Genomic DNA, 25,328 nt, shown 5'->3' with positions numbered 1-25,328 from the left:
CTTAATCAGACCCTTCTAAAAAGTATGTACTACAATACTTACTACTGTCGGCCATGTATAGGGTAGGATTGTAGGCAATTTTGAATAGTCATCAAAATACATTTATTAGAAGCTCAGCCACGTTAATGCAAGCTTTGGTTGTATTTCCCATCCAAGTTTTGTGAATTGCTGTTCCTGAATTCATAGGTGTGTTTCACCCTCTGCTCTTTTTGCTTATTCTCTGTCTTTGATAGCTTAAAATATAGATTAGGAATCAATATCTTCCAGCATCTTAAGCAGCAAGGACTGATATAAAAAAATAATTTAGCTTGTTAGTGATATCCTTCTCCTCCTCAATTGTTCTGTTGATTCCCTCATGGCCCCTCTGGCTAATGTCCTTCTCTCAGGTTTTCTCTTTCTGATGGCTGGACAAAAGACTGTCATTCAAGTTTTTAGCTAATTCCTCTTCAGATCTCTTATTTGCTGTCTTTTAAAGTCCAGCTTTTTAAAAAATGGCCTGTCACCTTTGTAAATGTCACTTGGCTGAATTTCTGTTTCTATTTTGAACATGCATGGATCAAATTGACTTTTAAAATATCTGTTCATAAAATATTTTTCTTGTCTTTTTCTACCTTTCTTGTGTAGCTTCTATTGTAGCTTACTCATCACCATTCTTTTTACATTTGATGCTTTCTTCATTTTCCTTCTTCCTTTTGAACTACATTATTTTACCTTCCTTTTTTGTCTGATATGCTGCTACAAAACTTGTGTCCATTTTATGTTATATATACACTGTGAACATCATTGTTATGTGTGTTACTATGCTATAGATACACTCCTGAGCCAGCAGTTGTTCTGTAGCATGAATGCTTCCTCATGTTTTGAACCTGCTTGAAGAAGCAGGAGTTTGAAATATCTAAACCTTGTCCCAGCTTACTTTTGACCACTTACATCTATGAAGCTGAAGTCACACAGTATGAATGCTTTATTTGGTTTATCTCCCTTGTTTTTCTGTCAGCTTTATGCACTCTTTTTTTTCTTATCTGGAGGTCATTGTCTATACTTTTTTCTGCTATCTTTTTGTTACTGGATAGAGTTTGAAATGGAGTGAGATATAACTGCACTTTTTTTCTAATTAACTTTTAAGGGGAATATTATTACTGCTAACACAAAGAATACTTGGATAATACTGTAATGGGGTCAGCTGTTATCACTAATCCATTTGCATGGAACCATCTTTGCTTATGCTCATTGTTTCAAGGATAAGCTCTGCCTCAAAGAGATCTTGTTCTAAAAAACATGATGTTAGAGAGAGAGAAGAAACAAGTACATGGTGGGTGTGAGAAGGGCAGGATAATAAAGAGCAGGCAGTAGAGGTAGAATTGTCAAGTGTGGTATTTCTGGTTTTGCAGAAATCCTGGCAGAAGAAGAAGCTTTAAGGACTGGGCACTGAGCTTCTTTCTAACGGCAGGGGTGAAGGATGCCTTCTTTTACAAGTGGTCACTCTCCACTAAAATTAAAAATTAAAATTTTCTATCAAGGCAGGGAACTGAAGTATCCCAACCAGGGGAAAGAAAATCTTTCTGTATTTTTTTCTGCCTTTCTCTTTTATACTGTTTTGATGCCATGAGAGGTGCTAGCAGTAAAACATCTCAGCAGGTCTGTATTTGGTTCCCTGCTTCACCATGAAGATGTGGATGATTTGGCAAGTCATCTGCAATGCAATTTAGTATCTAAAGACTCTTTTCAGAACAATATAAGTGCTCCTCCGAACCTCAGTAAATGTTTTTCACCATCTTTAGGAATTAATTGCCTTTAAATATCTGTCTTATATCTCAGTTTTCACTCTGCAAAACTAAAGTAGCGCTTTGATACCTCATAGAATTGTTACACAATGAAAAGTGTAAAGCATTTCATTTACTATAGTAGTCAAAGCTGTATGGTGTGGCTCTCATTGAAGATTCATCTCAGGTAGACAAGTATGTTTAATTTGTAATGCTTCTGAAGGAGGAAAAAATATAAATCAGCGGGGAAAACCTGAAATCTAATCTTAAAGATGCAAAAAAGGGGATATCTTTTCCGAGCAGAATGCAATTCTGAATTTTGAGTGTACTCATGTCCCTGTGTCACATTTAATCTGGCCGGCAGGGATGTGGAAGGCAAGCTTTAGCAACCTGAGTACATACACAGGATCCCTGGATGGCTCAGTGCTCTGCCTAACAGCTCGTGCTGTAGCCCATGCTGTCACCTTGTATCATCCTGTTATTACTGTTACCAGCTTTGTAAGCTAATTTCTGCAAGCTGTGGTATAGTTGTACCTCTATTTTCCAGTGCTCGTAATACCTTCAGGGCAGTGGCAGGGCGCCGTCCCTCTGCAGGGGGATTGCAAGTCATGTCTTAACGCTTGCAGATTTGGAAAAAGGGAGAGACTGCAAATGTTCACCTCCATCCTGAAGAGATCTGTCTTTGTAAGCAAGGTGTGAGAGTGAAATTGTTGAGAGAGGATTTAGCCAGCCTGGGTGAGTCACAAGTGGATTGAGCTGACGGCGCTTTCCTTCCGTGCAGATCCCCCCAGGAAGCGCGTGGACTCCCCCATGCTGAACAGGCACGGCAAGCGGCGGCCGGAGAGGAAATCCATGGAGGTGCTCAGTGTGACAGATGGTGGATCCCCAGTTCCTGCCCGCAGGGCGATTGAAATGGCACAGCATGGACAGAGGTGGGTCCCTGCTTCACCCAGGAGCCCTGCCTGCCTGGGCCTGCTCTCCCCTTTTGTGTTTTACATTCAAGGGAGCTCTGGGGCTTTTCTGTTCGCACCAGCACTCATCACAACTTCCAGTCACATTTGCAACATGATCCGGCAGCCAGAAGTGCTTGTGCACACAGGACCTGACAGAAGTCCTGACAGGGGCTTAAGGGTTCTGTTTGCTTGCAGCTATTCCTCAGGAAGCCACCATGTCCTGTGGGCAAGACTCATCTCACCCCTTTTTAATTGTTGAGGACATGGGCGTGCAGTCTAAGCCTGTGATACAGGCTGACTGGGCAGTGGGGACACATGAGGGCTTTGGGAGGTCTCAGACACATGTGTCCTGTCAAACAGGAGAAATTACTTTCTGCTTGTTCTTCTCTGTCTCCAGAGCCTACAACAGGAATCTAGGTGACTGTCTTGGATTAGGTTCCTAGCTTTTGGGCACCTGAAGTTAAGTGAACACCATGCTCCATGTCATCAAAACAACTTGAATCTGAAAAGCCCTGTCCAGGCATCTGTAGATGCCTCCAAAATGTGCTGTCAGAGCCAGCATGCATCTGAAATGGCACATAAATCACCACATGCTTGTAAAATGATGGAATATGTATAATTTGCCTCTTTTCTATCAAAGAAAGTGTCAGTCTTGTGGAGAAACAGCAGAGGAAAATGGTGTCTCCTCAAGGCAAGTTCTGGGAGTGTAAGTGAGCTGTGGAAATTCACTTTTGTGAACCATGGAAGTTGCTTCCTCAGTCCCTATGACTAGCCTAAGGGAAGCCACATCCATTTGGTTTCACACTTGCATTAATCAATCAGTATAAAAGAACATTTCCCATATATGAATGATGATGATGATGCTGTAACTTCTGTTTCAGTTTTGACATTATTTGTTCAGCATTTAAGGTCTGTTTAAAAAAAAAAAAAAGCCTGCTGTGTCCAGAATCTCCCTTTGCTGACTGAGAACTGGGAGAAGAATATGAAATAATTCCACAGATATTCCATAGGCCCCTAGAATTACTGGAAACTTTTCCTGGCAATTGTTACAGTTCTATCTGCAGTGAAGAAAGAGTGGTGATTTCCAAAATCTGCTAGGACCTACTTCAGACTGGATATGTGGCCTTGAGACTGCCATAAAAACTTCTTGCATATTGTAGGTTGGAAACCTGTCTCAAATCCGTGATTTGGTGTGAGGTGTGGGTGAAGCAAGTGTTCAGGACAGGGTGTGCTCAGTGTTCCTAACAGGCCTCAAAGGAGTAAAGATGAGCACAACACTGATTCCTTGTTCCATCTGCAGTGTTTACTCTGCTGCTGGGAGATGCTCCCAGAGCCAGGCAGAGGCAAATCACCTTCCCCCACCCCAAGGCTCCTTTCCAGGGAGTGACCCACTGGATGGAGCAAACAGGAGGCATTAAATTGATCACAGCATTTTCTGAGAGCTGAAATATTTTCTTCCAGCTCTGAACTTTGAATTCAGAAGCCTGAAGAGTCAAAACTGTGTCTTGCTATCCAAAGCATTTCTTTTGATTTTAAATGTCTCACTTGATTCTGCACACAAGGAAACAGTTGAAGTCAAAAGGCCTGGGATAAGTTCAGAGCACAGATGTATCCAGGCCATGATATATCCAGCCAGATATATCCATGTCAGTGAAGAAGGGGTTTGGCTTAAGGAGGAAGCAAAACCTGCAGGGACAAAAAGAGATATGGAGCAATGCATGCCACAAGTCAGGGACGGATATAAAAGTGTGATTAAGGGTGGAGAAAGGGATGTAATAACACAGTGATTGATGATGATGGGCATGGTAGTGCTTGTTTTCGAAGGGGTTAAAGGGAAGATGTTATTTTACTCCACGTGTGAGCTTCCATAATTCATTCCATCCACATCCAGAGATGACAACAGCACATTTTGTGTTGCTGGCAGCACAGTCGTTTATAACACGAACTGGCTTCATTAACGAACCCCAGTGCATGGGGAGTGTCTGGGGACGATGCATTGCTGATGGGACACCATCTGTCAGAACAGCTAGTAACAAAGTGACAAGTGCCTTCCACCAAGAACGGGGATTTTTAATGGCTAGTTGCATATTATATTCCATGAAATGACCCAGTGACAGTGGATTTTACAGCAGTAGGGTTTAGATCCCCAAGGCAGATGCTTTTTTAAGAATTACTCATTTTTTTTGATCCCAAGAGATGACTTTTCAGTGCTTTTATCCTACAATACTAGGAAGACTGACCATGGAATCAGGTCTCCTGTTTAGACACAGATGACTTGTGTAAACATGTGGAGACACAGTGCCATTGCTTCATCCTTGAGCTGGCAAAGATACACTTCTAACCAGTAGGCAAAACACACTCAAATGTCTTGTGATTTATTCCTACTGTCCTCTTTCCCAGTAGTAAACAGGTATTTGCTTGCATAAAGAGGATTTATGTTACAACCTCGAGTTTACATGTCTATATCATGATCTGTGCTTTTGATAACCATGTGGGGGCCCTACAAGTTCTGATCTTAGATTGTTTAGGGCATATCTTTCCACTGAAATTTAAAACTTAGCAGCTTCCAGCCCTACAGGCTGAGAAAGTATTAAGTGAAAAACATAATCCTTCAGTGACTTGCTTTTGAATAATGGACAAGGGAAGCTCACACAAAAGCTGCTTGTGGAGCTTACAGGCTCCTTGAAATGCTTGTGCCGACCTCTCCAGGTGTTCTCCAGCAGATCTTTGTAAATGGCAAAGTTGGTATGCACAAACTCTAGCCCCTCTAAAACTGGTGACTAAGGTTTGTTAATTCTTGGGTTTCTCTGCTAGTTGTCAACTAAACGGGTTCATAATTATATCTTAATTACTTCCGCTGTTCTGGTATCCCCACCTCTCAGACTATCTGGTATTTCATTGAAATGTCAAAAGAAAAGAAGTAGGTTCTGAGCCTAGTTTAACATCAGCTAATTTGTCCTTTGTGCTAAAATCACACAGACTAGGAAGAATTCCATGGGAGCTAGATCCGGTGGGGATACGCCAGAAATTTTCAGCAGCTTTGCTGTGAGAGTCCAAAAACCATTCTAAAATGGGCTTCATTAACTATTCATTTTCTTCTAGTTTTTGAAGTGGAGAGCTTGCATGAGAAATCAGCTAACATTAGGAAGCAGTGTTCTGTGAAACAGTGAAGCATATTACCAGTGAAATACATTACAGAGAGCTGCCCTTTTAGCAAAGCAGAGGGGATTTCACTTCTAAGCTGCAGGGATTCAGATCCAAGATGAGAAAGAAGGGCATTTCTCTATACACTGAGTATAGGAAAGAGAGTTGGGAGTAGAGTGGTAATGGACCCTACAAATTGGAATACAAAATGGATTACTGTTCCTCTAAGAGGCTCTATGGTCTGATTTTAACCTTTTCTGAGAGCATGCTTAGTGTTGAGGTCTTCTGGAAAAGTCGTGAGTAATGAATGCTTTGCAATTAATGCCTTCAGGCATGTTCAGTTTTCCCTGGACACTGTGACAAAGTAGGTGGTACCTGGGTTTTAAATTGGATAAAGGAGAGCAGGGTTTACAAGTATGCATGGGGGAAGTCATCTTAGACCTTGGAAGTCAGGGGAAGATAATGAACTTGAGCACTGTGTAGGCATGAGCCATGACTTAAAGTAAAAGAAAGGTTTTTCAGAGCATTGCTTAAAAAGGGGAGGATGGGTTGGGGGGCTGGGTGTCCAGCATTGCTACAGGTGACTCTCTTTTATAAAAATGTCCACACTAGTAACTGTGTTTTCTCGCTTTGTTCCTGCCATAGTAAAACAATGTTCAGTAAAAGCCTGGATATCTCTGAAGCCAATCCCAAATTCAACAAAGAAGAAAGGTATAAACACTGACAATATGTTCCTCTCCTCTACCTCACTGCTGAGACCTTAAAGATGCAGTACTTACCTTCTCTGTGTGGGGACAGAGCTGTTCTTTCTTTTCTCTTTAGAGAGAAGCAAAGAGGGTGGGATGTTTACAGCTCCACACTATGTATGTTTTTGTACAGTACCATTCATTTGAGGCTATCCCCAGTGCAGCCTTGGACTGTACCAATGATTTCCCCACTAAAATTTCATCCTTCTGCTATTTCTGGTTCAGTTCTGCCATGAGTAGAAGTTCTGCCCAGGGTAGAAGATATATTTGCTTAAGACTTCTTTGGGAAGGATTGGAATATAAAACACTAGGAAAGCCCAGAATGTTCCAATCTCAGCATTAGAAACAGCAGCACAACTGAGTGGGTGAAAACAGTGGTAGTAAACTTTGGAAATGCAGTCTGATAGACAAACTATTAAGGACCTCTGTTTAAGACTACCCAGAGGACACAAGAGGAAAATGTGATTGAAAACAGGGTGTTTGGAGGATGATTCTAATCTAGGAGTTCGAGTGACAGATGCTGAAGAACAACAGAAAGGGTAACTCCCAGCTGTCAACAGAGGCACAGTGGAAGACAGGTAGGCCACCACACTTATGCACTTTAAGTGGACTTAAGTGGGTCCATGAACACAAAAAAAAGTTCATACTTCTGCGAAGGTTTTTAGTGTACATGTTGCTTCTAAAATTTTGGTCTCAGAGGAAGAGAATTTTTCTCTGTGTTGAAAACTGGCATCCCAAAAGATAACTCTTCGTTGAAATGTAATCCTTACACATTTTGGACAAACACTTAGTTTACTTTACCCAAAGGTTCCGAGTGTGGCATATGATTCAAAAAGGGAGAAGCAATGGCTTCCTTAAAGGAGCCAATGGACTTGGCAAACCATTCTTGTTTCCATTTCCCCTTTTCATAGAAATCTTTCTATATAAAGGTGGCCTTTAAGCCTCAGGAGATTTGCTGGATGTGTGAGGGACTGTTTTGGCCTTTTGCAGTCTGAGACAGTCTTTTGTGGTCAGTGTTTCAAGTCCTGAACCTTCCACAGAGAGGAACATTGTGCATCTGCAGGAGAGATTGTGCCTCGTGTGTAAAGCGCTCTCTCTAAGATGCCAAAATACCAGCAAGCATTGGATTGGACCTGAATTGATAGCAACCTTGTAGTTTCATATGAAGCCATGAAGAAGTAGTGATTATACAGCCTTTAGTGGCTGGGCTTTCCTGGACTGCATAGACATGGAAATTCCTGTTCCTTTCTCTGATAGTCCCTATATGTGAGTTCTGCTCTTGAACATGTGGCACTTCTTGCATTAAAAGTTAGTCTAAAGCTACTCCAAAGATTAGGTTTTTCATAGAAGTTAGGAATCAGGTCCAGTAAAAGAGCTGCAGAAATTTTATCTGTGACAGGAGAGGAGTCTTTAAGTGGATGTTCTGAGCTGCATTCCTTGTTCCTCTGTCCTTCTCTGGCAGCTGCTACAACTGTGTTAGGAGCAGAAGAAATGACACTTCTGTATCTTCTGTGGGAGTTTCTTAAATCCACATAGGCATTTTGTGTTCCCTCTCAATACAAAACAGGAGAAGGTTAGAGCACTACATGAGGATCACCCATAGTCCTGCTCGTTCAAGGACTAGGCTGAATTTTTGGGGACCACATTCACTGTGATCTTACCTGCCTCTCACTTCTGAGAGTTAAATGAAGGACCCCAGTGGTGGGAATATAGAGAACCTGGATTCTAGGACAACCACACGAAAGGAAGGGATAGGCAGCAAAAAGGACCCCAGCAAAATGGGGTCACATAATCAGGGTGGCCATTAAATTTTTGTTCAGTGTTTAATTGTCCAATTTTATGATACCTTTTTTAAAGGAATACTGCATCTTTAAGGGTCCCTTCCCTCTAGATGCACATGGTTGTCTTAGTAGCTGAGGCCACTGTCCCTTTCTTTTTCTTTCTGACTTTCTTTCACCCCCTCTTTCAGTGCTTCTCTTCTTCTGTATCTGGGTTGCTGCAGCTCCGTAGTTCACTTGCTTCAGTATTATAGGGAATGCACATGTCTGCGCTTCTGGGTCTATTGTGTCCTGGGATTGTTCATTTTTTTTTAAACCTCATTTCCCCTTTTCTTTACCCTGTTGTCAATTTGCTTTCCATTCTCTTTGTTAACCTCTTCAGTGCCTTCCCGTTGGGAAAATGACTTGAAAGAAACATTATTGAACCTTCTTGCACCCATTCTATTTACATTTTACTATGCTGCATGTGTGAATACGGGTGTATTTTCTGTATAAATATACACACAGGTTCCAGTATATATGATGGGTGTCAGTTTGCTCTTCTCAGTTACATCACTGTAGATAGATTGGTACAGGTACAATTGAGGACAGCATTTATTCCTAAATATATACATGTATTTGTATATATATGAATTAGATCTTACCAAATTTGCACTCCACTGGCTGAAACATAAATGGAGTGTCACTCAAACACATGAAAAAGAACTTACTGTAATGCTTCTTTCCACTTCTCTATCAATGCATAGCACAACAGTTTTTTTGTCCTATTCTGACTACGTTTTCATTTGAACTGTTCTCAAAACTGCCTTGGTGGCTCAGCCCAGCGCTTGCAATGTTGATGTAACTGGAGGCATGGCTAGTTGCACTGAGCAGTTAACTGTGAAATCTACTGGGCATATATTAAATGTGGCATTTCTGTCTTGTGGCGAATGGATTTTCCTCACCCAGCCAGAGGTAGCTCTGGCAGCTTGGGAGCCTCTTATTGAAAATGGAGAGAATGAGAGAGAGAAAGTGACAGAGAGGAAAAAAAGTGTTGCATCCAACTTGAAAATAATTTGGCTTAATAACAGCTAACTGTTTTTTTTATTTCTAATCTAATCTTTGTTAATGTGAAAAGGTGGTGACACTTTCCTGAGTTTGCTTACCTGCACCCCTGAAAACTTAATAACCTGACTATTCTGTTTCCATTTTGAATGCTTTGGTTAGTAGATAAAAATTAAGAATACTGACATTTTCAAGTCAATGTGCCAGAGATTCAGTCTGCTTTTAGAACTGCTTTTTCAGACTCTTTTCAGCACAGCATTGATTTATTCTCCATTCACATTTGAAAGATTTCCTTTGCAACCTACAAGACCCAGAGACTGAATTTATTTTAAATGAAAAATGAGATCCTGGAACACAAGATGGCATCCACAGAGATAAGTGCTGGGTTGCTGAGCTGGTACGTTCTAGCTGATCTGAATTCCTGACTATAAGACCATCACGACTAATAAGGCAGTATCAAAGCAGATTCACAGCTTGAGCTACAATCTTGTACCCTGGGCTCCCAAGCTGGCTCAGAAATGCATGCTTTAATAACCAATACATTTCACAGTTCATTCATGGCCAAAAAAAGTACTTCTTACCAGGCCAGCTTGGGGGACAGAGGGACACTGCACTGAACAAACTGGGGACAAAAAGAACAATTTCCTGGATAACAGTGTGATATAACTGTGCCTTATGTAAGTGGCAGAGAAGAAGTGCTGCATGAAGTATGAACCCCATTGCTCTGCTGACTGCTTTAATTGGGATTTGGCTGGGAATTTTTTTTTGCAGCCTTAGTGTGTGCCTCTCCATATTCCCCAGTGCCAAAGTTGGATGTGTCTGCAATATGTGAGTGGGACAAAAGTTGTTTTCTGGTCAATGAAACTGTCCCCCTAGTGTTCCTGGTCTCTGGAAAGACTTAGGCACCCGTGGCAATGATTATGACCGTTCAGTTCTCCGAACAGTATTTCACTCTGCTTTTCCTACTCTTCTCTCCACCTGCCTCCACACCCCTCTCTCTTTCTTTCTCTCTCTCCCTCTCTCTTTATTTTCCCTTTCCGAGGATGGCGAGTGCTGATCCATTGGGGTAAGCTCTAGTTTTGGATTATTCTGGTTGCGGGACCTGTTGTAACTTTGTAGAGAAACTTTTCCTTTGCAATTTCCAAATACAATACAGGCTGATACTCTTCAGTGACTGAGGCTTTACAGCAGGGAGAGAGAGAGAGAGATGTGGGAAGAAGCATTTTCTGTGCTTTTGTGTGTGTTTGTGTGCTTTTATGTTGGAGTCACACTCCATATAATTTACTTTTGGGTTCTTTTTTTGTTCTCTTATTTGTCCCTCTATTTCAGTGTCTGTGGGCACAGAAAACTATCCTCAGATACTGTGTAGATACCAGACACCTTCTGAGAATGAAACCCATTCTCCGTTTAGCACTTTTGTATCCGTTTGATATTTTCCAGTTAATTTAGACCCTAATTTATCCAGTTTTCTTCTTTTTATTTCTTTTTTTTTTCTTTTTAATGAAACTGATTCCCATCCGTGTTATTAAAAAAATGCTGGATATTCCCTCTCTTTTTAGAATGTGTTTTCTTAAGAGGTAAACAGATGGCCCTAGAGACAGATATATCTTCAAAGCTCTGTATTTTCAATAAAGGCAGTATAGGTACAACTAAGGATGCAATCATGCTTTAAATTAAAGTTCCATTTATAAATATTTAAGAGAAGTAGAATATTAATAAATGATTTAATAAAACCATTGTAATACATCATTACAGACTACAGTAAAAACTTCTTGGGAGGGTACACATTGAGAAAGCTAATTAGCAACAGTAACATTTACTTCTCATGTTTGTAGCATGCTTCAATATCTGTTAATTCTTTCTAAACTATTTATAAATGGAAGTTTAGTATAATTGGCCAATTAAGGAGGGTGGTGCTGTTCAGCATCACCATCTGTATGAGCTGAAAGGAAGAAGAGGTGTGTTACCAGCACCTGCAGTCCTTCCTCTGCACTCTCTGTAAGGCTTCATCTTACAAATGGTTATTACCATGAGCAGATCTTCTGACTCAAGCATGAGTATTCCCAGTAAGAGCTGTAGCAGTGTTATTTGCATGGTTGGGAATGTAAGACAGTGGCACATCCAGCGTATTCTATACATATTCCCTGAAGCAGGGTGTGAGGAAGCACAGTTTGTACCTTTCAGACACCCAAAAGTGAGAGTGATGAAATTTCACACAGCCTGACTGCTCACCTATTGCATGTTAATTCAGGTCATTGTCAAGGGTGTCATACCCTGAAGTTTCAGTTTAGATTTTATTGACTTTGAGTTTGCAAGGAAAGAGGAGTATCAAAGTCCACCCAATTCATGCTTGAAGCAAATAGGAGGTTGGCTGGATGTTTTCTGGAATGACTTTCAAAACCACACATGGAATCGTACCAATTCAAAATTTCTAAGGCATTTCACCCAGGGACACAAGTCTGATGCATCACTGCACGCTGCATGCATGCTGCAGGTTCCCCTTCTTGGAAGCATGGCTCCAGCTTGACCAGCTGTATTCAGCATCCTGGTAAAACTGTGCTATGAAAGCAAGTTCTGCTGAGACTGCAACAAAGTACCAAACTCACCTTGGATTGTAAGAAAAAGTTCCAGGAGATGGTTATTCAAAGAAGAAACAAATGCCAAATCTGACCTAAATGTTAAATTCATGCTGTGAATGAATTATTATTATGTTCTACTGGTGTGTCCTAGCAGGAGCAGTGCTTAAAGCATTTGGGACCTGATGTGAGAGAAGGGTGATGGAGAGATGCTCTGTACATGGGCTACACGTGTGGTGCAGTTACCAGGCCAGCTGCACTCTCCTGTCTCCTGTTTCTCTCCATCTGCACCTCAGCAGTGTCAGGCTTCAGCCCTGCACCTCTCAGGAAATTCTGCATTCTCTGAAACCAGCTGCAAACTGGATTCAAGCCCCTCAGTTTCACCAGTAAGGGAGCACTGGTGTGGCATGAACTGGGCCTCACTTGACAGCAGCTGGCTAAAATGAGTAAAAATTACTTTAAAATGAAGGACCTTTTAACTTTGACATTTTGAATTATCAAATAGATTGAATAAGGTATAAAATCATAACAGCTGCAAACTACAGCCCACACATGCACATTTTGTTTCAGTCCTTTGCCCCTCTCTTTCATAGCTCAGCTGTCTCCAGGTTATTGTCAGTCTATGGAATGGGAGGAATAGCCTGCAATGATCTCAGTGTCTTAGAGTGCCCTCTGCATCTTCCCCCTCCTAAACCTTGGGTCTGCCTCCCTTATGTTTTGGGGTTTCTGAATTCCTCCCTCCAGGCTTGTCGAAGCAACTGTGTCACTTTGTGAGCAAGTAAAGAGTCTCTTCTTGGGTCTCTAAATCTGGCAGTTGTGTTTGAGGCTATGCTCTTTATCTGAGCAACTGCACTGATTTTCCTGCTTGTATTTCCAGCAGCCTTTTGATGACTTCCATTGAGTTAATGCACAAGCATACAGGAATGCAAAACACAGAGCAAAATGAGTCACGCACAGTGTTCACACTTTGCTGGATTGTTGCATTTAGCATTAAATTATTGGAATATTTATAGATTTAATACTTCTAAAAGCGTTTAATGCCTGTAAAGACTCTTAGGAGGTTAGTCACTAATAAATACTTCCCACTAAAGAAATTTAGTTCATAGGCATGGAGATGACGTCGTACCTCTTTCCACTCATAAGACATAAGAGTCTGCCGTACCAATGTGCTGCCTGTAGGGCCTCAGACTTTCATTTTCTGGTGAGAGGGCTAAAAATTTAAATTCCTATTCTTTCATTGCAGCATTTCAGCATAAACTAATGTTTTCATTCCTTTCTTTTGGCCCTGTCCCAGTTCTGTCCACCTGACTCTGAGATACAGGAGCAGTGCATGTGGTTGGTTTTTTTACGAACTGAATTACAGCATTGCTCAGCTGAGATGATCTTGATGAGAGGGACAAAGCTGTCATTTTTGCTTGTTAGCACTTTTTGTACTAACAGTACAGAAGCACGTAGTAGGCCACAGTACTGAGTTTTTATAGCCAGCTCGAGAATCATGTCCCATTTGTAAAGGTAAATTAAAGGAAATTTGTTAAAATGAAGAAGATGCAAGGAAAATCTCCTCAGTCTTGGTGTCATATCCTATTACCACCACTTTCTGGTAAAGGAGGAAGAGTTTTGAAAATGTACAGCTCTCTTTTCACCCTGACACTTAAATTGAACACAGGCTTCTTTAAACTCTTTCCACTGCTCCTATATACAATTTCCAGTGTGGACAAACTGAAGCTTGCTATAGGGCCGACTTCACTTCTTACATATTTTGCATGTAATTCAGCAGCAGAAATAAATCTTGTTCAGTAGCAATCATGTGGATGCTGAATGCAATTCCAGGAGGATTTCATACTAACTCTTTCTTATGTCCCCTGCCTCAGGCTCCTAGGCTGGATGAAAGCACAGTACACAACAACTATTTTTCAAATATTACTTCCAATAAAGAACAGGGATTTGGGAGGTGGGGACTGCAATATTCTGCCCCTACATGTGTATGATCATTTTTGTAAAAAAATAAGAGGCGATAGGGTTAGGAAGGGAGAATTCAGGGATGTTGGAAACACCTGATTGCAAAAAGGAGATAGCAGAGTGGAACTTTTAATCAAGTGTCCTGGAATTCAGGTGAGTGTCAGAGAGGACATTCCCACCACAATTAAGAGTTGATGGGAACATCTCCTTTAAGTTGGTGTTTAACTGCATCTCTGGGCACCTGAATGCCTTCCACATTTGTCCAAAATAATCTATAGACTCCTCTTGTAATTCATGGTTTGGAAGAAGCTTTTCCCGATGATTCATGCAAGGAACATTTTAACTAAATGGACTTCCCATCTGCATGACACATCTGTGGTGCAGTCAGCTACTTCACTTATAGGAAAGGCACATACAGTAGTCTTTCAAAAGTGGAGCAGACAGTTCTCCCCTTAAAATTACTTTGCATAAACCTTTATGAGGTGCCCCAGATCTTGATGGTAGAAATTTAGGCTTAATCTAGTGTGAAAAAATGCCAAGAGTGAGCCTCTAGCTTTTTATTGCTGCATTATGATGGGCAGATTGCAGGGTACAGAAAAAAACCTAAGTGGGAATTTTCTGCATAGAATGAGTGCCCCAGATCTTCTTGGTGCCAGTTGAGATTTAATCTGGCCAAAAAAATCGTGCTGTGAATGAGCTTCTGGTTTTCACCTACTTAATGTGATGGACAAACTGCAATGGGATACAAAGAAAACCATTAGGGGAGAGGATACAAGTAGAGAAAACAGAACCTGCCATTGTGTTCAGTTGTAGCTTATTCTTTCCTTGGAAATATTTCCTCTTTTGCAGTTCGCTTTTTTTTCAAAGAATTCTACTACTCAAACTTATTTACTAATATATGTCTGAGAGACCATTTTAGAGACCATTTTTCTGTTTTATTCTACAACAGCTGAAGAGAGTAAACTGATACAGTTTATGGTCTAAATTTGTTTTATATTTTTAGGTACAAGCTGACATCAAGTATCTGACCTATATAAATTTTTAATATTTGTGTGTGTAAACACAGACACATATTAAAAGACATACACCCATGCACTTGGTTTTCTACAGGAATTTCACCTTTTCATGTTTGTTACCTGAAGGCAAGTAATTGCTTTCATGGCTCTTGTTATAGCTAGGCTATTATAGGTAGGAAACATTGGTAGGTTTGCTATATTGACATATTGCTGCATGGTGGTTGTTGAACAAATAGGTTCTTAGCCAAATTCTGTCCTGTAAGATGTTTCAGTCTTCAAGACAAGTTTCCTTCTTTTGAAAAAGGGTAGAAAGCAGCTGCCTCTGGGGCTCATTGATGTACAGTCACACATAAGGTATGGGGTTTTTTTCTGCAGGGCAGCCCTTCTCCTAGAAACTTCCTCTGCTGAAATGTTTGTGCAGTCTGCCCTTTCTGCTCTTCTACCACATTTAGCATAGCGCACTTGCACATTTTATTGTCAGCAGCTGACATTTTTCATAGGTAGCCTTTGCTGGAGAGCATGAGACCATTAACAGTGTAGGTGACCTTGCCAGCAGATAGGACAGTTCACTCTCCCTTGACTGGCCTCTTTCTGAGGGCACCTGAGCTGTAATTTTGATATTAATGAAGTCATCAACAAAAGCTGAAGACCTGACTTGCTTAATGCAGCAGCAAGAAGTCTCACTGGAGAGCAAAGATGTAAAATCCATCAGTGAGAAGCTGGAAAGGGTTAAGCCAATGCAATTTTTGATTTCAGTGGGAAGTCATCACACAAGAAATGACTGTGTGCTTGAGTCAAGGGGACTTAGGGGTTTAATTCTTGTCTGGAATACCTACCTTTGTGCCTTGTACACATGGTGCTTTTCCGTGTTGCTTGTGACAGAGAAAGTCTCATTTTGTAACTGCCAGCACTGTGCAAAACAGAATTCTTAGCACAAATATGAATGTCTTCACCATCCTTTTGAATTGAGCTGTTCAACTTGCACAGAGCAGACCTAGTAGCTTCCATGTGCTTGATGACCAAAAGGAAAGTAGTAACTGCCTTAATCAAAAGGGATTATAATATTCTCCCTGAGCAACAGCATTTATTTGATTTGAGTGGGGGACAACTGAAAAAAGTGACAATAGTGAAAGGAAAGAAAAGGAAAAAGTGATGTCCTTTTCCAGTGACAGCCTCCCTCCTCCTCCTCACTTCATGCCTGTGCCTGTGGTGGCTGGTGTTCAGGGTTATCACTTGTCCAGCTTTTCTGAGGGATGTTTTCCTTGTTGTGTCCATTCAGGTCTCGGTCAATCAGCGGAGCATCATCTGGGCTCTCCACCAGTCCTCTCAGCAGTCCAAGGGTAAGTGGTGCTGCTTCAAGATCTGTTGGTCCAGTCCACTCACACATGCTTGATGCTTTTGGACATCTGTTGTGCCAGAGCTGTGGCTCTTAGCTGGGATGTTTTGCTTTTCCTTGGCAGCTTGTAAATGTTCATGGTTGGTGAGGGAAATGTTACTTACATATGCAAGTGGAGGATTTCTCATACATGTTCCCTGCACTGTTAGCAGGGATCTCACTGTGCCCCTGCCCTTCTTCAGTCTCATGAGCACACAGAATAACATTGCTATGACTAAACACTCCATATCCAGCTGAGGTCTGCATACAGCCTGGTTTCAGGCCAAATGATCAGGAGCCATTTCACAGCTGCCTTCAATTAGGTGCCAGTAAAGCACCAAAGCATGGTGGTTATCTTCTGTTTGCCTCGGAATAGCTCATATTAGGAAGTCAGAGAAAATAAATTACACAGACTTGAGGGCTAGCAAATTTAAAAGGAAAGAAAGAAGCTGACTGACTAGGATGAGTAAAGAACATTCACATCCCTATAAATAAGGTACTTTCACATGCCCTTTTAAAGCATGCAGTCAACTAATACGGATACCCAGCCAGTACAACACATGCTTGATTGTACATTTATTGTGAAGTTGTAACGTTTCACAGAGGCCTCCCTCTTCTTGTTAACTTCTTTAGGGATAAAAGTGAGTATTCCTAGTGCTTGAAAAGGTCAGCTAAGTCACTTCAAGACTGCAATGCCCAACAAAAGTCTAGACTTGATCAAAAAGTCTATTGTGTGTGACAGTGCATGTTACTTAAATGTCTGGCCTAGAGTCTCTGGAGGATTTTTACATCCTTCTCATGACTTCATGAGAAGATGCTATCCCCCATTAGAGACTGATATATATTCCATGTCTTAGGGTATGAATACAACTGTGGATCTACTCTTAGTTACATGAAGGTAACATCAGTATTCCAAGTATTTGAAATTGCAGTTCCACCCTAAGATTCTGCGTAATTCTTGTGAATAAAGACATACTGTCAGATAAAAGTTTATAGTCTAGTAAAGCTTCCAGCACTTTGCTTGATTGAATTATTTTCTGAAACCTATTTTGGGCTCCTGCCAATTGTTACCCTTTTTGAAACCCACATAAGTGTTCTTGTGCTCTCCTGTATGTCCCTGAAGTCCTAGGGACCAGTGAAGTTCTGTTTCCTTCTTTCTGTACTGGGACTCCTGGTTGCCAGTGGAATGGAACAGAGGCCTGAGAACTCTTATGCCACTGCAAAATATACTGGAAAAGAGCATGGAAACACTGCTGTGCACAAAATAAGCATCTAGTGAAGCAAACCTAAATCTTGATTTCAGTAATTGATCTCTTGGGATCAATTTCTGACATCTCAGTAGGACAACATCAAAGAATAAGTTTGACAAGATCTGTCGCTGTGTCTTACCATTATTATTTAATAGGCAGTTGATTAAATAGTCTTCAAAGAGATTTAGCAATCAGGTGGCATTTTCAGCAGATCATAATGATATTAAGGCAGGTCACATTTGAGGCTTAAAAGGAAATGTTGGAATAAAAATCATATTTTTTTAAACATCCTTACCTATGCTTCTAATAGCACCTTAGGTTATTGAAAGAGAACATTCTTTAAAAAGCAAATACACCTTTCACTTTTTGCACTGCTTGGGTTCAGTTCTTTGAAGAATTGAATTCAGCAGCGAATAAAAGTTCTCAGATTTCACAAGATCTTGCTAATGGTCCACATGGCACCAGCTGAAATTGAGACCTAAGCTTGTTCCTCATTTCATTATTAAATATGTGGTAATTAAGGGTGCCTCTTCAGATTCTTAATGGCTTAAGAGGGAGTTGAATCTGACTTTATTTCTTTCAAATCTGCTTCTCAAACCATCATACATGTAAGAGAGGAAAATTGCAAGGAAACATTTGCAATTAGCAGTCTGAGTTTTATCCATCGGTGTCATTTGCAAATACTTAATAGTCAGATGCTGATAGTGACTGCCACAAATTAACCTCTTTCCTCATCTTTTCCCCTTCCTTGCTCATTGAAAATGAGAATTTAGGAACATGGCAGGCTTTAGTTTGAGTTTACAATCCTAATAATGGTACTTGGTGTACTGTTTTTCCTTTAATTTTGGTGCCCTTACCCTAAGTCGTTTGAAGTTGCTACCAAACTTTGATGCAAACAATTTAAAGACATGAGTCTTAAATACATTTCTACAGTTTTTTAAATATGGCAACATTGTGCTAATCCCTCACACACAGGATGGAAACTCCCTAGTGAGTGTGTTTACCTGGGACAGAGATTACAAGGTTACATGTACATGGTATGTCTGGTTAGTTTTTGATTACAGCTTTTTAAGTGTCAAGAATGAATAATAATAATGATGATGTGTAAGTTTTCATAGGTAATAACTTTGTAGAAATCAGAATCTAAGAGTAGATCAAAGTTGAATATCTTGAGTAGTGATTTATATTTTTACAATTATTCCAGTACTTGTAATCTAAGGTGTTAATAGCAATGTTTTGTAAGGACATTATTTTTTGTTTTAAATGTGATTTTTAGCTTGCTAATATCCCTTAAAAGGCTTCTACCCTTCCAAGTCTGTCTATTGCTGTTTGCTGTCAAAGTATGAATGGTTTCCCAAAATGCCCCTTAACATGTGTAAATATTCCTGTTTGGGGAAAAAAAATCATAATCTCATTTTGATACCTCAGTGATGGATTATGAACTTTGCTTGTCTTTTTTCTTTTTAAACTGTGTCTTACAAAGCAATGGCTCCCCCCACCCTCTTAGACTTGGGACTTAACGGCAAATATTGCTGAGACTTTATGACAGAAATTCCAATTATCAAGCTATCCTTCAATGCAATGAGGGATGTTGGAGGAGAAGCATAAAGTTGCCGGACCTCACTGAAGTTTTTGCTGTAGCAGTTTAAAAATCAAACACCAATCTGAGTTCATATATTTCTCGTGGTGTTGTGTGCTCTGAAGCTTCCAAGTGAAAGCAGAGCAATTTAACCTTCCAGATCAGGGGAGGAGAGCAGATGCTCAGGTGGCATCACTCTCCCTTTTCCCCCTCTTTCTGCAATGGGTGGCTGCAACTGGTGCATTGCCCAGCCAGGGGTAAAGAGGAAGGAAAGAGGTTCTGACTGGTGTGTGCAGTAACTGTGTGTATCCCCTGCCACTCTGTGTGTATCACACACCTGTTCTGAGTCTCATCTCTCTACTGGGTTTGCATATGGGCACATGGAGCTGAAAGAGGTGGTCCCATTCTTGGCACATCTCAATTTGTCTGTGGCTTGAGTGGTTCTTCTTCCCCTTCCTCACCTCCCTACAGCATCGTGCTTCTCTCACTGCAGGGCAATCAGAACAATCCCAGAGAGATGGCATTTCTCTCTTCTTTTTTTCTTGGTTACTTCCTTTTTTTTCCTTTCTTTCTTTCTTTTTTTTTTCTTTTTTTTTCCTTGTTCTTTTTGTTGTACTTTTCTTTCTGTTGTTTTCCTTTGCTGACACGTGGTTGGTTAATATGATGAAGCCTGTTATGACACTGTTGTTCTTGCTGCTGCCGCTGCTGCTGTTGTTGAATATGCTGTGTTCCCAGCTAACTGCATGTCTTTTTTTTGTTTTTTGTTTGTTTGTTTGTTTTCGTTTCTTTGCAAAATCCCTCCCCCCCACTACCCCTTCACCTCCATCTCCTGTGTCTCCTTGTGACATGGTGCATCTTTGTGACTCGGATGGATTTTATTCTGACTTTCCTTTCTCTGCTCGCCCGCTCTTTGCGTATTTCACTGTTTTTGATGTGCATGGACACTCTGCGTCTGTCTCGTAGCCTATCAGAAAGTTCTTCATCCCCCCTCAGACCTCCGACCTCCCTTTCTCTCCCCGACCCCAAGTCTCCTTGGACCCTGATGCTTGTAGGAACGCCTCCAGGCCTGGACATGTACTCCAACCAAAGCCAGCACTTCAGCCCAACCCAAAGACGCAGACTTTGCCATCCAAGAGCAAATTGGCTGAAAAACCACTCCAGTCTACTAAATCCAACCCACTCCCTGCCAGCAATACCAGCGCCCCCTCTTCCCAGAACAACCCTGTGCAGAACGCTCAGGGCCGCTCGCCTGCTGCCGGCTTTAACCCACAGCTGGCTGTTCCTAAAGTGCAGACCAACCCTATGTCTCCTGTTAGATTGCTCCCTTCTAGTACTGACCCAAGCACCAAATCTATCCCCATCATACAGGTCACCCCTCACCCCTCTCCAAGGGGAAGTCCCCTCCCTACCCCCAAGGGGACACCTGTTCATACGCCAAAGGAGAGCCCAGCAGGCACACCCAACCCAACACCACCATCCAGCCCCAGCATTGGAGGAATGCCTTGGAGGACACGGCTCAACTCCATCAAGAATAGTTTCCTGGGGTCTCCTCGCTTCCATCGTCGGAAATTACAAGGTGAGTACTCACCCAGACATACAAGGTGCTTCTGATTTGGGCAGACATTCAGCAGGAATTTCATACCTGTCTGTGGCTCTGCAAATTCTTTATACCAAGGACTGAATACTGGTGTGGAAAATGAGAGTGATAGCATCAGCCAAGCCCTAACCCCATGTGAGATGGCTCTGTCGTGCCACTGCTCCTGCTCTGACAGCATCTCCTGAGCCCACTTCACACTCCAGCCATGCAGCTCTTACTATCCCTGTTGTGGCTCCTAGACTGCAAGAAAAGTCTGCCTTCAGTTTCTTCACTTGCTTTGCAAGTGCTCAGGGCTAGGGCTCAGCCATTTCCCCTGTGGCTGTGCTCCACTGCCTCTCCACAGCCACAGGCTGAGCCTTATGCTGAAAAATAAGACAGCCAGAGGCAATAGGCTGAAACTGTCCTTCTGAAGCACAGCTTTTTTGATCTTGGTTAATGCCTTTTTTTGCCTCCTTTGGTAATTGGTGCAAAAATCTCCTTAATACAATCAGTGCTTTCATATCTGCTGGCCTACTTCAGTTTTCTAAGTCTCTAGAGTGTTGAGATGTGCAAAATTTTCTTCCTCGGGCTCCAGGTGGCTTTTTTGCATGCCAGCAAAGGGCACCCAAAGTCACATGCCTTATCCTTGGATGTCAGCAGCAGCTATCCCAACACCCTGTGGTTTTACAGGGTACTGGGAAGTGATCCCATGGGAAAGGAGGATTACAGCCATGGAAGAGTTAGATTTTTAACTGTGGTGGTCAGTTCCAATGTCTCTGAGGTGGTCAGAGAACTGCAGGGAATTGAAGCAGTGACTGAGCTGTGTCCAGCTGGGCTTTGAGGCAATTGCAAAGCAGTTGCATTGGCACAGTGTGTTTGGGTCTGAACCAGAAGCCACTGAAGCCAGTGCAAGATTACCTAATGACCTAAGGAAAAGTGGAGTGAGCCTTGAAATGCAGCACTTGATTAGATGCAGAGGTCTAGAGACATATGACTGGCTTTCAAATGTCAGGATTAGCCTGCAGAGGCAATGGGCAAATGCAAGTGAGTGCAGAATTGTTTCACTGGTATACATGCAGAAAATGAAAGGTGTACTGAATCATCAAATTTCTTTTCTCCCTCCCTCTCTTCGGCTGTCTGTGCATGAGCAGTACCTACACCAGAAGAGATGTCTAATTTAACCCCAGAATCATCCCCAGAGTAAGTACTTTGCCTTTTCTTCCACCAAATACCAGTGTCATTTCCTGGCCTGAATGTTGTAAGCTGAGGTATTTCTGTTCTGGATCAGTATCTGTTTGTAACCTTTTGTCCTGTGAGCGGGACAGAGATGTGAAATTATTGTTTTGGTGAGGACCCTGCATAAAACCTGTACCTCAGTAATGGCAGTGGGGTCAAGAGGTGACAAAGGAGTCCCCAGTAACCACCTCGTTTTCTCACAGCTTGCTGAATTTGCTGGGTTTGTAACATGTTTCTTCTCTCTTCATTCTTTTGATTGTCAAGTAGTTCACTGCTTGGGACTAGAGAAGCTAATCAGTGCTTATACTGGCACTAACTGTGCACCAAAAAGTCTTCCTTATAGTACAGGAGAGTTTGCATCCTCAGGATAGGGTGCAGGAAGCTCTGCTAAGATAATTCAGAGGGATCCTTGGCTACCAGAGTAAGCGCAGTGTTCATTCCCGGCAGCAGTACTGGGACATGGAGGAGCTGTTTCATATTCTCCAGGCTCATTCCTAAAAGTCAGTGTACATTTCAACCATTTCTCTGCACAAATGTGCATCACTCCATGGCAGGTTTGGAAGTCTCTGCCAGAGTGCTGCTCCAAACACTTCCTAATATGCAACAGATGCCAAATTATTCCTTTTTATTTTCACAGCTTGTGTTTGTGCACCCAATGCCCATAGACTTAGCCTGCCAACCAAGGCAATTTGGCCTCTTGTTAAGAGACTTGTATGAAATATTCATGAGTCTTGGATGGGAATTTTGAGCCTAACATTTTGAAATTGGTGACAATGGTATTGTCTTCACAACTTGCCCCAGACCTGGCTTTTATCTGGTGTGAGATGGGCACTCTATGTGTAGTACTGAAGAATGGAGAGGAATAAAGGCTTCAGAGAGGGAGAAGTAGGGATTAGTAAAGGTATCCAGGAATAAAAATGGAGTATACTGTCTTTCTACACTTTGGACCATTTACTAATAGAGAGGCATGAGAGAATTTCATTAAATCAGCGCATCATTATCACAGAAATATGCAATACTCTCATCTCACATATTTTAAAGCCATTAAAACACAAAACCTTTAGAATTAAATTTCTTCTCTTCATTGCATGTATGTTGGTGGAAGTTTTGCTGGTAATTTATTGCCTTCCCTGCTTCCCACTCACTCTTTAAAAGCTGGTGGAGAGAAGTAGTGCCTGTCATTTGAGGTAGTTTGGATGCAAGTCAAACCCTAAGGCCCTCTTTTCTTTTTCTGTATAATTGCCAAATTAATGAGTTCAATTGGGCTGCACCCTGCAGTAAACATAATAAAAGTCATAAAAAATAATGAACTAGATTATATTTTAATGATAGATGTCTGTTGCTCAGTGCCCACTTCCACATGTCTTATTTTTTCCCATATTTTCTTTTTTTCTGTAAGAAATAAGATATCCTTATCAAGAGCTGTATTGACCTCATGGGTTGAGTGATAAATGCATGTCCTAGCTCTGTCTGGTACACCGATTCCTGCCATTCATTTAACAAACCTGATGATTAGGTAATACACTTTGACATGTCTGGGTAATGCTGTTCTCTCTCATGTGAAAAAGCCCTAGAAAATGTGTTAGGGATGACATTTAAAGAGACTTAGCTGCAGCTGCTTTAAACCTGCAAAGCTCCATTTGCTTGAGTAGAAATGCTGCTGTTTCTGCCAGGCAGGTAAACCTCTGGAGGTTACTGATCCGTGTGCTCAGAGACAGAGGGGGAGCACAGAAGGCTACATGGTCAGACACTACAAAAGTAGGAAAAGGAACAACATTACAGGAGTGAGAAATTTTGGTGTGAACTACTAAAGCACCAGCTTCTATTTTCACGCTAATTGCTTTGCCTTTTCATCAACTGGATACCCGATTGGATTCCCTAGTGTAATCTACAATAGCCAGCCTCCCCCACTTATCTCCTATCTCACTCCCCCTTTAAGAAGTTTGCCTTGGTAAGAGAAGATTCTTAATTTTAAGTACATTTTGTACTACTTACAGCCTGATCTTGAGAGATTCTAGAGCATGTCATTAGGGGTGCTGAAGATTCATATACATTTTAACCCAAGTTAGTAACACTTAATGTCCTCTAAGAGGAGAAAAGCCCTTATTGTGTAATTTTACTCCAAGGCTGTCCCCTCTTCTCAGTGGGCCTATTCCCTAGGTATATGAGTACAGCTAGTTCTGCCAGTTTTGGGGAGAAAAGCCAGTGCGTGTGTGCTGTGTCTTGATTCTGCTCATTACAGAAACAGGAGAGGCCACTGGCATCTATTTCGTCTTATGTGACACCAATAAAATTATTTTAGTGAATTCAAATGATTTACAAGCTGGAGCATAGCCCAGGCTAGCAGTGAATCTTCCAGACTCACTATTACTGGTGATAACCTCACCGAGGAAAAGAGCCCAGATGGATTCTGGAGACTCCAGACCATGTTGAACAGGAAAAAAAACTCCCTATGTTCTGGGCCCTTGTTAAAAGACCTATAAATGAAGGGCTAGTGAAACCATTAATGAAAACACAAAAATGAAAAGCCATATTTTAAGATGGTAGACCTGAAATTAAATAAGCACACTTTTCCAGGCCCATGCTTCCCCTTGGCCCCTGGAGTGTGTCCAACCAACCCTGGTTCAGATGATGATACATCCAAACCTAAGACAAGCAGCCCTTTAAGATGGATAACCAGGTGCTAATTTACTAATGAGCACAGACCCCTTACATGCAGGGAGCTATTTCCCCAGCTCTCCAGGGGCTTGCAGAGTTGTTGTGGTGTGTGAGAGACACATGAGCTAATTAGTATGTAATTTTCTTTCTCACTCTAACCCTGGCTCCTTAACGACCATTTAAATGAGAGGCCCTTTCTCTTTACTGCTCCCTATGCTAATCCCTGGCTCACTGGCTTAGTTACAGCTACCTATGAATATTTTAGGGAGTGACAGTTATCCAGCCCACTTTAATTGAGTGGGGGGCATTGTTTTACCAAATTGCAAGTGAATCTTTCTGCACTCTTATTTTTGGTTGCCTGCAGTAAATGAAGCAAATCATTATTTTCCCAGCTGAGCAGTCTTCCCGTTGTGGTCTTTCTGCTGTGTGCATTAAATGGACAGTGGGCCCACAGCTGCACAATTCATGGAGCACTCTGGGATGGGGAATGAGTGCAAATTGCTGGGCACTGCTGAGGTCAAGCTTTATTCTTTATCCTGAAGGCCTAGACTTCAAATTAGTTTCTTAGTTTGCTCTTCTCTCTCTTAGCCTCTGTCCTTCCTCTCTCTCTGCCTCACTTTACTGCAGAAAGTGAGGCTACTGGCAGCTTGCTCCAGCTGTTTATTGCTTTGCTGA

At 41.6% G+C, this 25,328-nt stretch overlaps 1 protein-coding gene across 11 annotated transcripts in view; it reads left to right on the top strand.

Annotated features, from left to right (window-relative positions):
* BRSK2 (BR serine/threonine kinase 2) overlaps nt 1-25,328 on the top strand; it is a 302,919-nt gene that overhangs the window by 251,681 nt on the left and 25,910 nt on the right. For 7 of the 11 annotated variants that reach the window (XM_088166688.1, XM_088166685.1, XM_088166684.1 and 4 more), the window contains exons 12-17: nt 2,545-2,695; nt 6,506-6,571; nt 10,471-10,494; nt 16,259-16,319; nt 20,552-20,759; nt 21,911-21,959. In XM_088166688.1, coding sequence (XP_088022814.1) covers nt 2,545-2,695; nt 6,506-6,571; nt 10,471-10,494; nt 16,259-16,319; nt 20,552-20,759; nt 21,911-21,959 — 559 coding nt within the window. The remainder of the gene's footprint in view (nt 1-2,544; nt 2,696-6,505; nt 6,572-10,470; nt 10,495-16,258; nt 16,320-20,551; nt 20,760-21,910; nt 21,960-25,328) is intronic. The other 4 variants (XM_088166686.1, XM_088166690.1, XM_014891519.2 and 1 more) reach the window with 2 other exon arrangements.

The sequence above is a fragment of the Sturnus vulgaris genome, chromosome 6 (genome assembly GCF_052056855.1).
Source record: "Sturnus vulgaris isolate bStuVul1 chromosome 6, bStuVul1.hap1, whole genome shotgun sequence".
NCBI classification, from domain to species: Eukaryota; Metazoa; Chordata; class Aves; order Passeriformes; family Sturnidae; genus Sturnus; species Sturnus vulgaris.
The sequence above is the reverse complement of the archived record's forward strand: the minus strand, read 5'-3'. Positions and strand labels throughout refer to the sequence as shown.